The 13,424-nt window shown below is 41.4% G+C and overlaps 1 protein-coding gene across 3 annotated transcripts in view; it reads right to left on the reverse strand.

Annotated features, from left to right (window-relative positions):
- FANCL (FA complementation group L) overlaps positions 1 to 13,091 on the reverse strand; it is a 70,637-nt gene extending 57,546 nt beyond the window's left edge. For 2 of the 3 annotated variants that reach the window (XM_060249542.1, XM_060249551.1), the window contains exons 1-2: positions 12,823 to 12,945; positions 3,775 to 3,833 (exon numbers count right to left, since the gene is read on the reverse strand). In XM_060249542.1, coding sequence (XP_060105525.1) covers positions 3,775 to 3,833; positions 12,823 to 12,918 — 155 coding nt within the window. In that variant the 5' untranslated portion in view covers positions 12,919 to 12,945. Of the gene's footprint in view, positions 1 to 3,774; positions 3,834 to 12,822 lie in introns of all 3 variants that reach the window. The other variant, XM_060249532.1, reaches the window with a different exon arrangement.
- Between the last annotated feature and the right edge of the window lie 333 nt (positions 13,092 to 13,424).

Raw genomic sequence — 13,424 nt, forward strand, 5'->3', positions numbered from 1 at the left:
TAGTGGCAGTGCTTGAAGTTTGCTTGTGATGCTGGGAAGCATCGCAGTTTCCCCTGTGGTTCAAGACTGTTCCTGAATTTAGGACTCTGACACAGGGAGACATGGGACTGTATGGCTGCCTCACCTCCTTCCCCTCCCCAGAGCCTGTTGACCACAGCAGTTTCTTTACAGCAGGGCTTGTCAGGTTCCCCCTGGTTGATGCCATTTGGCCACCTGTCTTTGGCTGCTGCACCTGCAGTAATGGAATGCAGCACTTCATGCTCAAGCTCATCAAAAACTTCTGATATGTGTTAGTCTTTAAAGAGCCATGAAAGCTTCTAGTTGCTGCATCTTGATTGTCAGGCAGTAGCTCTCCGTACTGCACAAGAGTTCTTGTGCATATCAAGGAAAAGATGGTTAGTTAGATGCTGAGGAGGGGTGGGGGTCATGATCAGTGGTAAAATATCTCTGGTACCTGGCATTACATTTTATGACACACACAGTCTGGCCTGATGAAATAACATTTATGTCAGATCCAGCCCTTGTAACAAACGAGCTAACAGATGCCAACTAAAGCTCAATATGAGGCAGGAGGGAGGGAATGTGTACCTGCACAAAAGACAACTCAATGAACAACCACTACAGGTAAGTGCAACACTGTTTTCCTCTTCAGTCTTCTGTACAGTCCCACAAAAACATAAGAAGAGCTCTGCTGGATCAGACCAGTAGTCCATCTAGTTCAGGATCCTGTCCCACACAGTGGTCAACCAATTTCTCTAGAGTGCCAACAACAGGGAGACTCACTAACTACTCACCATGGAGGAAGCATGAAGCTTTTATTGGAACATCAAGTGCAGAAGTGCTCTGTCAACTGTCAAATCTCTTCTCACATTGATGTCTATAGAGTAATGCTTGACAAAGGTACCAGGGGATGACCACATAGGTGTTCTACAGATGTTCATAATTGGAGCAACCCTGATAAAACACAGTCGAAGTCCCCTGGGAACATGTGAAATGTGCCCAAACATTCAGGGAGCATGGCAGATTAGCCAGTTTGTAACAATCTAATTGAAAAGACTATCCACTTGGAGATTAAGATGAGGCTGTTCCCCTTAGAGGGGCCAAAATGACAATCGTGAGGTCTTATGGAATGATTTTTTTTCTATTTCAGTATAATAATAAAGCTCTCATAACATCTAAAGAATGCAGTGTTTTTTCAGTGTCTGACACAGGTGACGGGAAAAGGACAGGAAGGATAATGTTCTGTGCCCAAAGAAAATGAGAAACCACCTTTGGGAGAAATCGCAGACTGGGTCACAAGACTACATTCCCTGCATGGAACTTGATGGAGGGAGGGGGGGGGGGGGTCAGCTCATAAGGCTGCCAGCTTCCCCACCCTTCTAGCAGATATGATTGCTACCAAAAAGGCTTCCTTAACAGATAGAAGGCTTAGAGTGCATGAGTTAAGTGGTTCAAAAGGTGGGAAAGAACCACAGAGAGGGACCACTGGGGGACTATCAGGGCCCTGGGGAAAAACTAATTAAGCAAACTCTTCAAGAATCATTTAGAGGCCTGGTAAGAAAATACTGTTTTGCCCTCAATCATGGATGAGATGCAGAGTGGGACACCAAATGTATCTTCAAAGATGGAGCTACTAGACTTATGTGTGTATATAAAATTTTTGGCCACTGTGTGACACAGAGTGTTGGACTGGATGGGCCGTTGGCCTGATCCAACACGGCTTCTCTTATGTTCTTAGACTTGAATCCTTCAGAGTCAGGAGATACTCAAACACAAGAGAAAGAGGACAAGTAACTGTGGGAACCCCTTTAGAGAGATCCCAGCTAGAGAACTGAGTCCTTTCCCTCATATACGATAGTATGGTAGACACACTGAGAGCACTGAGCAGGACATTACCTATTTGTTCAGAGAAACCAAATTGGGTTGGTTCAATAAAAAGTGGGCATCATAGTGGAGCACAGTGCCCTTGTGTAGCAAAACTGCAGCCATGGATAGGTGAAGGTACAGCCCACTGGACATCAACAGAAGGAGGTGAAATCAGATCTGGATGAGCCAAAAGGGGGTGATTAGGATAAACCAGGTATTCTCTGCTCAGATTTTGGACTGTACCTTGCTTTTAGTGGAGTTGTGAGAAAGGCATAAAAGAGGACACCAGTCCACCAGTACTGAAAAGCATCCCTGATAGAGAGGCCATCGCTCCAAGCACTACAGCAGAACACTAGAGCCTTTGTGCTGAATCTTGTGGCAAACAGGTCCACCATAGAGAAATGCCAGTGGACAAAAATGGAACAGATATATTGCTCCCCAAGAGACCATTTTTACTCTGAATGCTCAAGTTTGTTCAAGATGTCTGCTTTTGTGTTATCAGTGCCCACAATGTGTATGGCTCATACCATACTCCCTTGCATGATAACTGCATCCCAGATAATCACTGCTTCTTTACAGAGTGTTAAAGATGTATCCCCTGTTATATAAGGCGTCAAAGCAGTGTTATCTGTATGAACTTTAACCAATTTCCCTTTTGTTAAAGCTGCTAAAGGGATAAGGCATACTGAACTGCTTGTAATTCTAACACATTTATGTAGAGCCCACAGCCTCTATGTGACCAACTATATTGGATAGAATGAGGACCACAGTGGGGCCCGCAGCCTTCTAAAGAGGTGTTGGATATTATGGAGGTTTTGGGGGATTCAAGACCAAATGGGATGCCTATAAAGAGATTTTTATCATCCACCAAAAACCCTGAGCTGCTGGATGATGTATCTGGTTGTAGAAAATCCAGTACTCTGTTAATGAACAAAATGAATGTATTTGCTCAAAAAACAATTTGTAATGGGCATAAGGGACAGTGGCAGTGGTGGAAGCCATTAAACCAAGTAACCTTTGAAAAAACCTGGTGAATTTGGGAAGGGGAAGGCAAATACAACACTGATACTGGTGCAAAGCTACAGTTCTGAGTTGAATAGTGTCTCAACTTTGGATGTTTTCTTGGAACAGAGTAGTCACCCAACTCCTGAGGAAACAGTGATGGAAAATAGTAAGGGTAGTGCTGCCAGGGTGGTGGAGGCACACGGAACTGCCACGAAACTGATTGCAATGGTTCTGCAGGCTGGGGAGGAGGCTGAAACTGAAGGTATGTCCTGCTCAGGAACAATTTCAACCTCTGACTTTGATAGTGCAGGAGATGGCATATACAATGAAGGGTTTCAAGGGGGTGTTCCTTGTATTCCATTTGTTCCGATAGTGGAGCACTTGGAACTCATAAGGTAGATGTCTTTGGACCCTGGAACTGACTAATGCTTTTCCTTATGCCACATCTTAACCGTCACCATTTGATTGCTTGAATGTGTGATTGTATTTTTATATATATTCCCAAGTAAACATTTTATTTTAAAAACTATTTTACTGTTGGAATTTTATTTTGAAACTGGACCTCTGTAAATTGGTAAAAGATCTCTCCTAAGCATTACCAGAGTCTTCCTCTTGCTAATTTCCCCATCTAAAAGAGGAGATCCCCAACAATTTTGCTAACAGTCTCTGGTCTGCAGAAACAGAAAATTATTGCACACTCTCATCTTTTCCATGTTCTGCCTCAACATCAGCAATATTAAGCAAACTAATTAGAAGCTAATCATTCAACAAATGAAAATACTGATAGTCAGAATCTCTCCGAATTGTAGTCACCAACACTGCTCATCACATAAGATGCATGATTAAAATGAAAAATTACTGGGCAATAAAAGGTGGAGGAATATAGAAAATCATGAACCTCACCTAGCATTTTTCAACTGAAGATCCACTGGCAACAGTATCCTTATATGAAAGTCTATACCCTGGAAAAAATAACAACTCATTAGGCATCGTCTCTCCAAACCCAGAAAATCTCAGAGAACATCAACACACTACGGTAACACAGTACAAACTGAAAAGCCAAAGTTAATCTTTAAACGTAAGAAATACATGAAAACACTCTAGGAATCACTGATGTGCCTTTCATTTCCCTTTTTACTTCTGTGCTTAAGATACAAGGATGTTAACCATTTTAACTACATCAATGATTGCTAGAAAATCTATAACAAACAAGGTAGCTGGGATTATTTTCAATTTTATAAACCATGCAGTTAATCTTTGTGCAACCCCTGAAGTGTATAGTACTCTTGCCTGAAGTAGTGATATGTCATTTAAAGAAACAAACATTACTGGTGAACAAAAATACACATTTCCAAGTTTCACAAGAAAAAGTATCAACCATCAAATAGTCCTTGATGACCACCCCATTCCCCCCCCCAAAAAAAACTGGCAAAGAAGAGAAATGCTTCAATATGTACTTATTTTCAATATCTACTACTCGATAAAATGATACCAGAGAAGCAGCTGTGCACCACGCCGCTGCAGCAAAAAGCAACAGGAATCTTGTGGTAACCTCCACAACTAACAAATTTTTATTCTAGTTTTTGTGGACTAGAGTAAGAAGATTCTCAGCGCCTAAGTGTGTTGGGCATCTGTTGGGCACCATCCACGCACATCATCTCACGCTTGCATAACTGGCATTTTCGAAGTACCCAAAATACAGCATTTTACACCTGAATAAATACACCCCTTTTCCTACATAGAATTTTGACTTCTTTATTGGGCTTGCCGTGGAAAATGCAGTCTTCCTCAAGTGTCATAGATAAATTCAAAAGGAGTAACAGTAGTTTTAAGATACTTACAACAACTTACTCTTACATTCTTGCACAACTTTATGAAATTCTTTTATTTTAATTACTTTAGAAAAAAAACTGACAAGTGTCTGCATTGAGCAATCAAGCAGTGAAGCAGTAATCTGGGATCAGAAAAAGAACAGCAATGCTACTACCCATCATTGCTGCCTTGCTTTTTGTAACATTGGGGGGTTACAGGTTGCATAGTTTTCAAGAAGCTGAGCACTCCTCTTTTGCACAGAAGCAAGCATCTAGGGATTTTCAGGGGAGAGGGAATAATAAGAAATAGCAGTAATTTCTTCATCCCCAGGAGCAAATGTGAGCGGAATGCCAAATGTAAAACCCCTCCTGGATTGCAACTTGTGGGAATACTGTTTAAAAGAAGAAAAGTGGGAAGAACACACATTACCTCATTGGATGCAAAGGCCCATACCTAATAACACCCTCATCCTTTTATTCTTCCATAATATTGAAGTCAGTCGTGCGAGTCTGCTTCAGCACTCATAAAATCAATAAAAGACTTTTTTAAAAAGTGGGAACTGTTATTAGAGATCTATATAAACTGCAAATTCAGGCATGCACAATATAACAGTGGTGTCTGTACTGTGGATCAGGAGACAAAGGTATCCTGTAGGGCACAAGTCTGACTTGCCATGCAAGACCTTTACAATGGTTTTTTACATGCGTGCAAAATACATGCCCCCCCTTCAGTCAATAAGGAGGAAGGAATAGAGCAAGGGTTCAATTCAGCATATAGCAAGTATGCTTAGATCCAAACTAGATCTCTCATGAAATCTTGTTTTTAAATTCCAGCAGCTATTTTGCTGAAGGAAAAGGGGCTTCGAGGCAGGGTTATTTTATAGTGGTGAAAAGATGGCAAAGAGGAGATGTTAACCCTTTCACTCATTCACCATCTTTCTGCTTCAAAATTGCCTGCCAGCAGCCTTTTCCCCATGGAATAGCTGATGAGTGTTTGCTGAGATAAATACACATCTGGAACCATGCAAGACAAAAGCACATGGGAGAAGAGGCATGTTAAACATCTCTCTCTCTGCTTGAAATCACTCCTTCCTCAAACGACTGTTTCTATAATCAAAGTAGTCATTAGTTTTAAACATAGTAGTTTGTGAGTATAATCTAATGTACAATCTAATGGATAGTACCTTCACAGTAAATATCTCTAACTTCAATGGCATTTATTTCCACAGATAAGATTCCAGCAACTTTCAGAGAAAATGCTACAAGTCATTAAGTATCTATCATTTATTAAGTTTCTATCATTAAGTTTCTCTCATTCAGATAATGAATACTAAAATATTATTTTAAATTATCTTAGAACATTTAATGATAAAATACTGCAGGAGTCTATAGGTGCTAAGCATTTGCAGGGGAATGTTTTTTCTTCCTAAGTGATCTCATATATTCCAACACGCTATTTGGAAGATCAACCAAAGTTGGTTAACAGTTTCAGCTGTAACACTGGTTAAGGTTTGTAGCTTGTTCTTAATTTTAGCAAGTTATCAGGATTCTTCAAGCATGAATTTTTGTCTTAGAATCACAGAGTTGGTAGAGAGCTCCAGGGACATCTAGGCCAATCCCCTGCACAATGCGAAAGTAGTATGAAATTTCATTGGCAAAGAAATTCTGTTTTTGATAAGAACCAATTTTTAATCAGTTCTGTTCTAGCATCTGATGAAATACATCGTAGTTTGTAAAAAAAGCTCCTGCTTTCTCAGTATTGGCAGGGTCTCAGTTAATTACTCTCAGCAGTTCACAATCAAGGATACAGCTGCCTATTAATCTCCAATTTCGACATATTTTCCTTCACTATGTTTCCCCCCTGGAATTAAACCCAAACAAAAGGTAACCACATAAATTAAGCTTGTTATTCCTGTTTTGTCCTTCAATATGCTAAACATCTTCATTAAGCTACATGCTACTTTTTATCCTCTACCTATATGTATGGACTGGTAATTTCCATTTCATTGTATCTGAAGAAGTGTGCTTGCACAAGAAAGCTTATACCTTGAATAAAATTGTTGGTCTAAAAAGTGCAACTGACTCAAGCTTTGTTTTGTTGCTTCAGACCAACATGGCTACCCACCCAAATCTAGTATTTCAGCTAGTCTTAAAAATTGCAGCTTTCTAATATTTATTTCAATTGATCACAGTTGGGAAGTCTGATGGAAACAAAAGAAGATTTCAGGTCTCAAACAGTCCACAGACCTTTTTCCTGGAAAGTATTTTAACTAAATTTAGGAGCAGTTATCAGCTTAACTGCTAATTATTTCCAGCACTTACACAAAGAATTCCAAGAAACTGTCATAGTGTAGTCTGAAGAACTGAGAAACACAATTAATGTACCCCACAACCTTTACCTTCATAGTATATTGTAAATCTCACTCTATTACATTTAAGTGGTCCCTAAAAATAGCAGATGTAATTCTGACCTTTTGTAAAGGTCAAATGACTTTGATTCAGTGTTTCATTAAAATACTGAAAGGGGTTTTCTTTAAATAAACCCTTTAAGATGACATACTCTTCCTGAAACATACAGTACGTTATACAAACATATACAACAGCTTAGATAAGCCTTTGTTACTAGTGAGGGGGAATTGTTTTCTGGGTTTTTAATTTCTGTTTTGTACATTTGAATAACATTTTGTGTATAGCCAGTTACTTGGGTATTGCCTTTCTTTACTCAAAAAATACATTTCTCTACTGCCCATCATAGCCCTGAATGTATTAGAAAAGACTATGTGGCTCTGGGGCAGAAGGTGAAGGAGCTGGGCGTATAGGTTGTGATCTCGTCAGTGCTTACTGTTGAAGGCCGTGGCTTAGGACGAGAAAAAAGAATACTTCAAATAAACAACTGGCTAATCGACGGTGTCATCAGGAAAGATTCAGATTTCTGGACCATGGCTTACACTTTCGAAATGGTGGTCTTCTATCGCGAGATGGTTTGCATCTTACAGAGGTAGGGAAAAGGGTTAGCTTTGCTAACCTAATAAGGAGGGCTTTAAACTAAATTGTATGGGGGAGCGAGACGATAATTCAAAGCCTCGTATGATGCCAGAAACTGGGGATAAGAACATTAAAGATTTGCAGAAGAGTGGCACATATGCTAGGTAATGTTAACTTGCAAGCTTGTACAGAAACCAAACCCTCAGGATGCATAAAACGTGGATTCTGATGTCTCTACACTAATGTACAGAATATGGGAAACAAACAGGAGGAACATAAGAACATAAGAGAAGCCATGTTAGATCAGGCCAATGGCCCATCCAGTCCAACACCCTGTGTCACACAGTGGCCAAATATATATATATATATATATATATATATACACACACACACACACACACTGTGGCTAATAGCCACTGATGGACCTCTGCTCCATATTTCTATCTAATCCCCTTTTGAAAGTGGCTATGCTTGTGGCCGCCACCACCTCCTGTGGCAGTGAATTCCACATGTTAATCACCCTTTGGGTGAAGAAGTACTTCCTTTTATCCGTTTTAACCTGTCTGCTCAACAATTTCATCGAATGCCCACGAGTTCTTGTATTGTGAGAAAGGGAGAAAAGTACTTCTTTCTCTACTTTCTCCATCCCATGCATTATCTTGTAAACCTCTATCATGTCACCACGCAGTCGACGTTTCTCCAAGCTAAAGAGCCCCAAGCGTTTCAATCTTTCTTCATAGGGAAAGTGTTCCAGCCCTTTAATCATTCTAGTTGCCCTTTTCTGGACTTTCTCCAATGCTATAATATCCTTTTTGAGGTGCGGCGACCAGAACTGCACACAGTACTCCAAATGAGGAACTAGAAGTTCTAATAAAGGAAGGAGACTATGACATAATAGGCCTTACTGAAACGTGGCGGGATGACACTCACAACTGGAATATTAGGATTCAGTGGTACAACTTATTTAAAAGGGACAGGCAAATGAGAAAGGGCGGAGGCATAGCAGTATATGTGAAGGAGAGTCTCTGGGTAAAAATAAAAGGAGTAAGAAACAACAGTGATATTATTGTGGGGGTCTGCTATAGACCACCAAGTCAGGAAGAGGACTTAGATGAGATACTTCTACATCAGATTGCAAAGTTCTCCAAGAGAAGGGATACAGTGATCATGGGAGATTTCAATTATCCGGATATCTGTTGGAAGTCCAACTCTGTTAAAAATGAAAAGTCAAATAGATTCTTGACTTGTCTTGCTGACGACTTCCTTTTCCAGAAAGTGAAGAAGGAAACAAGGGGATCTGCTATCTTGGATTTGATTCTCACCAACAATGAAGAATTGTTAGGGTTTGTAGAATTGTAGGAAGAATTGATTGAAGAGGTGGAAATAGTGCGCACCCTGAGTAGTGGTGATGATGTGATTTTGGAATTTACAGTCTTACGGAAGGGGAAAGCAATGCGTAGTCAGACTTATAGGTTGGACTTCAGAAAGGCAAACTTTGATAGAACTATGCTGGGTAAAATCCCATGGTCAGAAATACTTAGGAGGAAGGGGTGGGAGTTTCTTAAAAGTGAAAATACTGAAAGCGCAATCACAGATGATTCCTATGAGAAGAAAAAATGGGAAAAGTCTAACGAAGCCAAAGTGGCTCCATAAACAGCTCTCTAAAGACTTGAGAAATAAAAAGACTCCTTTAGGAGTTGGAAGGAGGGCCTTATAACCAAGGATGAATATAAACAAATCACCAGTGCTTGTAGAGAAAAAGTTAGGAAAGCTAAAGCTCAGTATGAGCTTAGGCTGGCCAATGATGCTAAAAACAACAAAAAAGGGTTCTTTTCTTATGTTCAGAGTAAGAAAAACAGCAAGGACATGGTAGGCCCATTGTGAGGGCAAGAAAGTGAAATTGTAACAGGTAATGAAGAGAGGGCGGAACTGCTCAATTCCTACTTTTCCTCAGTCTTCTCTTCTGAGGGGAATGGTGCTCAACATGGCAAAAACAGAACATATAAGGAGGGTATAAAGTTCCAACCTAGGATCAGCGTAGGGGTAGTATATAAACACCTAGTTTCTTTAAGTCCTCAGGGCCAGATGAATTGCATCCAAGGGCTCTAAAAGAGCTTGCAGATGTAATTTCTGAGCCTCTGGCTGTTATTTTTGAAAATTCTTGGAGAACAGGAGAGGTGCCGGAAAATCGGAGGCAGGCAAATGTTGTCCCCATCTTCAAGAATGGGAAAAAAGAGGATCCGGGTAACTACTTACCCGTCAGCTTGACATCTACACCTGGAAAAGTTTTAGAACAAATCATCAAACAGTCAGTCCTGGAACATTTAGAAAGAATGGATGTGATTACTAAGAGCCAGCATGGTTTTCTCAAGAACAAGTCATATCAGACTAACCTAATTCTCTTTTTTTGAGAATGTGACTACCTTGCTGGATCGGGGGAATGCTGTAGACATCGTTTATCTTGATTTCAGTAAGGCTTTTGATAAGGTTCCACATATTATCCTTGTTGACAAGTTGGTAAAATGTGGTTTGGATCTTGTTACCGTTAGGTGGATCTGTAACTGGTTGACAGATCGCACCCAAAGAGTGCTTGTGAATGGTTCCTCATCCTCTTGGAGAGGAGTGACAAGTGGAGTGCCTCAGGGATCTGTCCTGGGGCCTGTTTTGTTCAACATCTTTATCAATTATTTGGATGAAGGAATAGAGGGAATGCTTATTAAATTTGCAGATGATATTAAATTGGGAGGGGTTGAAACACAGAAGAAGACAGAAACAGGATGACCTTGACAGGCTGGAAAACTGGGCTAAAACCAATAAAATTAATTTTAACAGGGATAAATGTAAAGTTCTGCATTTAGGTAGGAAAAATCCAATGCATAGTCATAGAATGGGGGAGACTTGTCTTAGCAGTAGTATGTGCGAAAAGGATCTAGGGGTCTTAGTGGATCATACGCTGAACATGAGTCAACAGTGTGATGCGGTGGCTAAAAAGGCAAATGCAATTTTGGGCTGTATCAACAGAAGCATAGTGTCCAGATCACATGATGTGATGGCATTGCTTTACTCTGCTCTGGTAACACCTCATCTGGAGTATTGTGTTCAGTTTTGGGCACCACATTTTAAGAAAGATATGGACAAGCTAGAACGGGTCCAGAGGAGGGCAACAAAGATGGTGAGGGGTCTGGAGACCAAGTCCTATGAGGAAAGGCTGAAGGAGCTGGGGATGTTTAGCCTGGAGAGGAGGTGGCTAAGAGGTGATATGATCACTATCTTCAAGTACTTGAAGGACTGTCATATAGAGGATGGTGTGGAATCGTTTTCTGTGGCCCCGGAAGGTAGGGGTTGAAATTAAATCAAAAGAGCTTCCGGCTCAACATTAGAAAGAACCGCCTGACCGTTAGAGCGATTTCTCAGTGGAACAGGCTTCCTTGGGAGGTGGTGGGTTCTCCTTCCTTGGAGGTTTTTAAACAGAGGCTAGATGGCCATCTGACAGCAATGAAGATCCTGTGAATTTAGGGGGAGGTGTTTGTGAGTTTCCTGCATTGTGCAGGGGGTTGGACTAGATGACCCTAGAGGTTCCTTCCAACTCTATGATTCTATACAAGAGAACAGATAGATGCCAGATAATGAAGTACTTTAAAGGTGGGGTCCTGTCCTTTAGAAGTCAATGGCAAAATTCTTTTAATTTTAATTGAGCAGAAATGGAGCGTGAAAGTACAGTCCGCTGAGAAATCCCATAATGAACACACACTGTTCTCCCATGTATCCCGGCCTCCTCCTCTCAGGTCTCTATGTTTAAACTGTACAAAATAAGTGGTAAACTCCTCAGGGTAGGCAACTATCTCCTTTTACTCTGCACTATGTATAACAATGGAGCAATAACAATAATAAATCATCCTGCACAAACTATAGTGGATAAGCAGGACTGCTCTGGCACTATGTTGTTGAGCACAGTTTCCCATGGGACTGATTTCTCAGGCTGCAACTCTAAAGACCTTTGAGCCAGACAGAAGCTGTGGAATGGTGGGGACAGGATTAAACCCTTCCTCCATCCTAACATGAATCCTCCCTTCTTGATGTTGTGATGTACCCTGCCTCCTGCAAACAGAAGTTCACATCATAGCAACAGTGTGTGGTGGTGTGGGGTCCCCACCACACATGACAGTTGTTAACCCTGAGAGACAAAATGCATATGTTCATAGTTCTTCCAATGTCACTTAGAATGAAGTCACACTAGTTGCTGGAGAGAGTCAAAGTGTCCAACAAGTCGAGCAAAAGTGAAAAATATACCTTACGCAACTCGGGCAGTGATCCTGTTCCACCAATGCTGCTCAATTCCCTTCCATGGGAATTTGACTAACCTTCATTATGTAAAACAAATAATTTCTACTGTCACATTAGTACTGACAGCAGGTGGTCATACACATTGCTGGGGTGGGGGGAGCATGAAAGAGAAGAATCTCTGTACACAAAGCATCCCTCTCCTTGAAAAAGGATTGTGAGTTTTGCACAATAATCTCTCTCTTACACACACACACTTTCAGGGAGGGAAATTCTTTATATTTTTGCTTTATATTTTTACATAGGCTCCCCCACAAATGACCAGCTAAAGAAAAGACTGTCCTTCCTGGAACATATATAAAGAAAGGAGCCTGTGATCTATTCTCATCTCCACCTCCACTTATTCCAGGGTCTGGTTGCCAACAAGCCTGCAAAACTGTCTTTTTAATACAGACGTATTTACAAGTGAACTTATTTACCTCCATCTCATGAAAAAGCTTTACCTGCTTATTTCCAAACATTAAACCACTAGCCCACCTTTCTCCTCGAGGGCCCCAAATGGCTTACATCATTCTCCTCTATTCCATTTTATCACAACCCTGAGAGGCAGGTTACAGCAAGATTGTGAAAGTGGCCCAAGGTCACCCAGCAAGCTTCCATGGCAAAGCAACGGATGGTCATAAAGCTCATAAGTGGGGGGAAAGGATAACCTGTGAGCACTCTTACTTATGGCCGACCTCACAAGGTTTTTGTGAGGATGAATGTAAGGGGTGAGAAATCCTGCGCAGGTTATCCAGAAAGCCCTTACAATCATAAGGCAATAACACCCTCTCCCCCACCCCACACTGGGATTTGAGCACGGCGTCTACTCTACCTGAGCGGTGACAAACCCCTCATAAACACTCTTTTCCTGGTTCTGGGGCAGGAGAAGCGGACATTCGCGAAGGAGCGACCCGAATCCAGCAGCCATTTTCTGCTTTGCCTTCCTGCCTGCACCCAGCCGCCTTCTGGCGGATGCACAGAACCCCCCAAAATACTGTAGGATTTTGTTTTGCTGCCCGCCCTTCCTCGCGCCGGAGAATTCGAAAACAACGCGCACGCGCACTCGGTCTGTCAAAAACCCTATCAAGCGCCGCCCTACGGGAAATGAAAAATTCTGGCGGCACATGCGTAGTGCTTGCAGACCCACAGTGCCGATGGGTAGAGTCAATCATTTAAAAAGCATTGCCCCGCCCACCAAAACAAAACTTCTTTATCTGTACAAAGAAAGGGGACGAAAGAGAAAGCGGATGCATGGGTCCTTCATAAAAGTAACCCGAGCCTAGTTCTGAAGCAAGAAGAGGATGCTAGCCATGGGTCGACTGTTTTGTTGTTCTCAAAACTTCCACTCTCGCGCCTTTAACTATCATTGGGCAGAAAAGGGGAGGGGTTTGAGAAAGGGAGGGAGCGGGCAATATCGTTGAGAGTTTGCATCGA

This window comes from Heteronotia binoei, chromosome 1, assembly GCF_032191835.1.
Source record: "Heteronotia binoei isolate CCM8104 ecotype False Entrance Well chromosome 1, APGP_CSIRO_Hbin_v1, whole genome shotgun sequence".
NCBI lineage: Eukaryota > Metazoa > Chordata > Lepidosauria > Squamata > Gekkonidae > Heteronotia > Heteronotia binoei.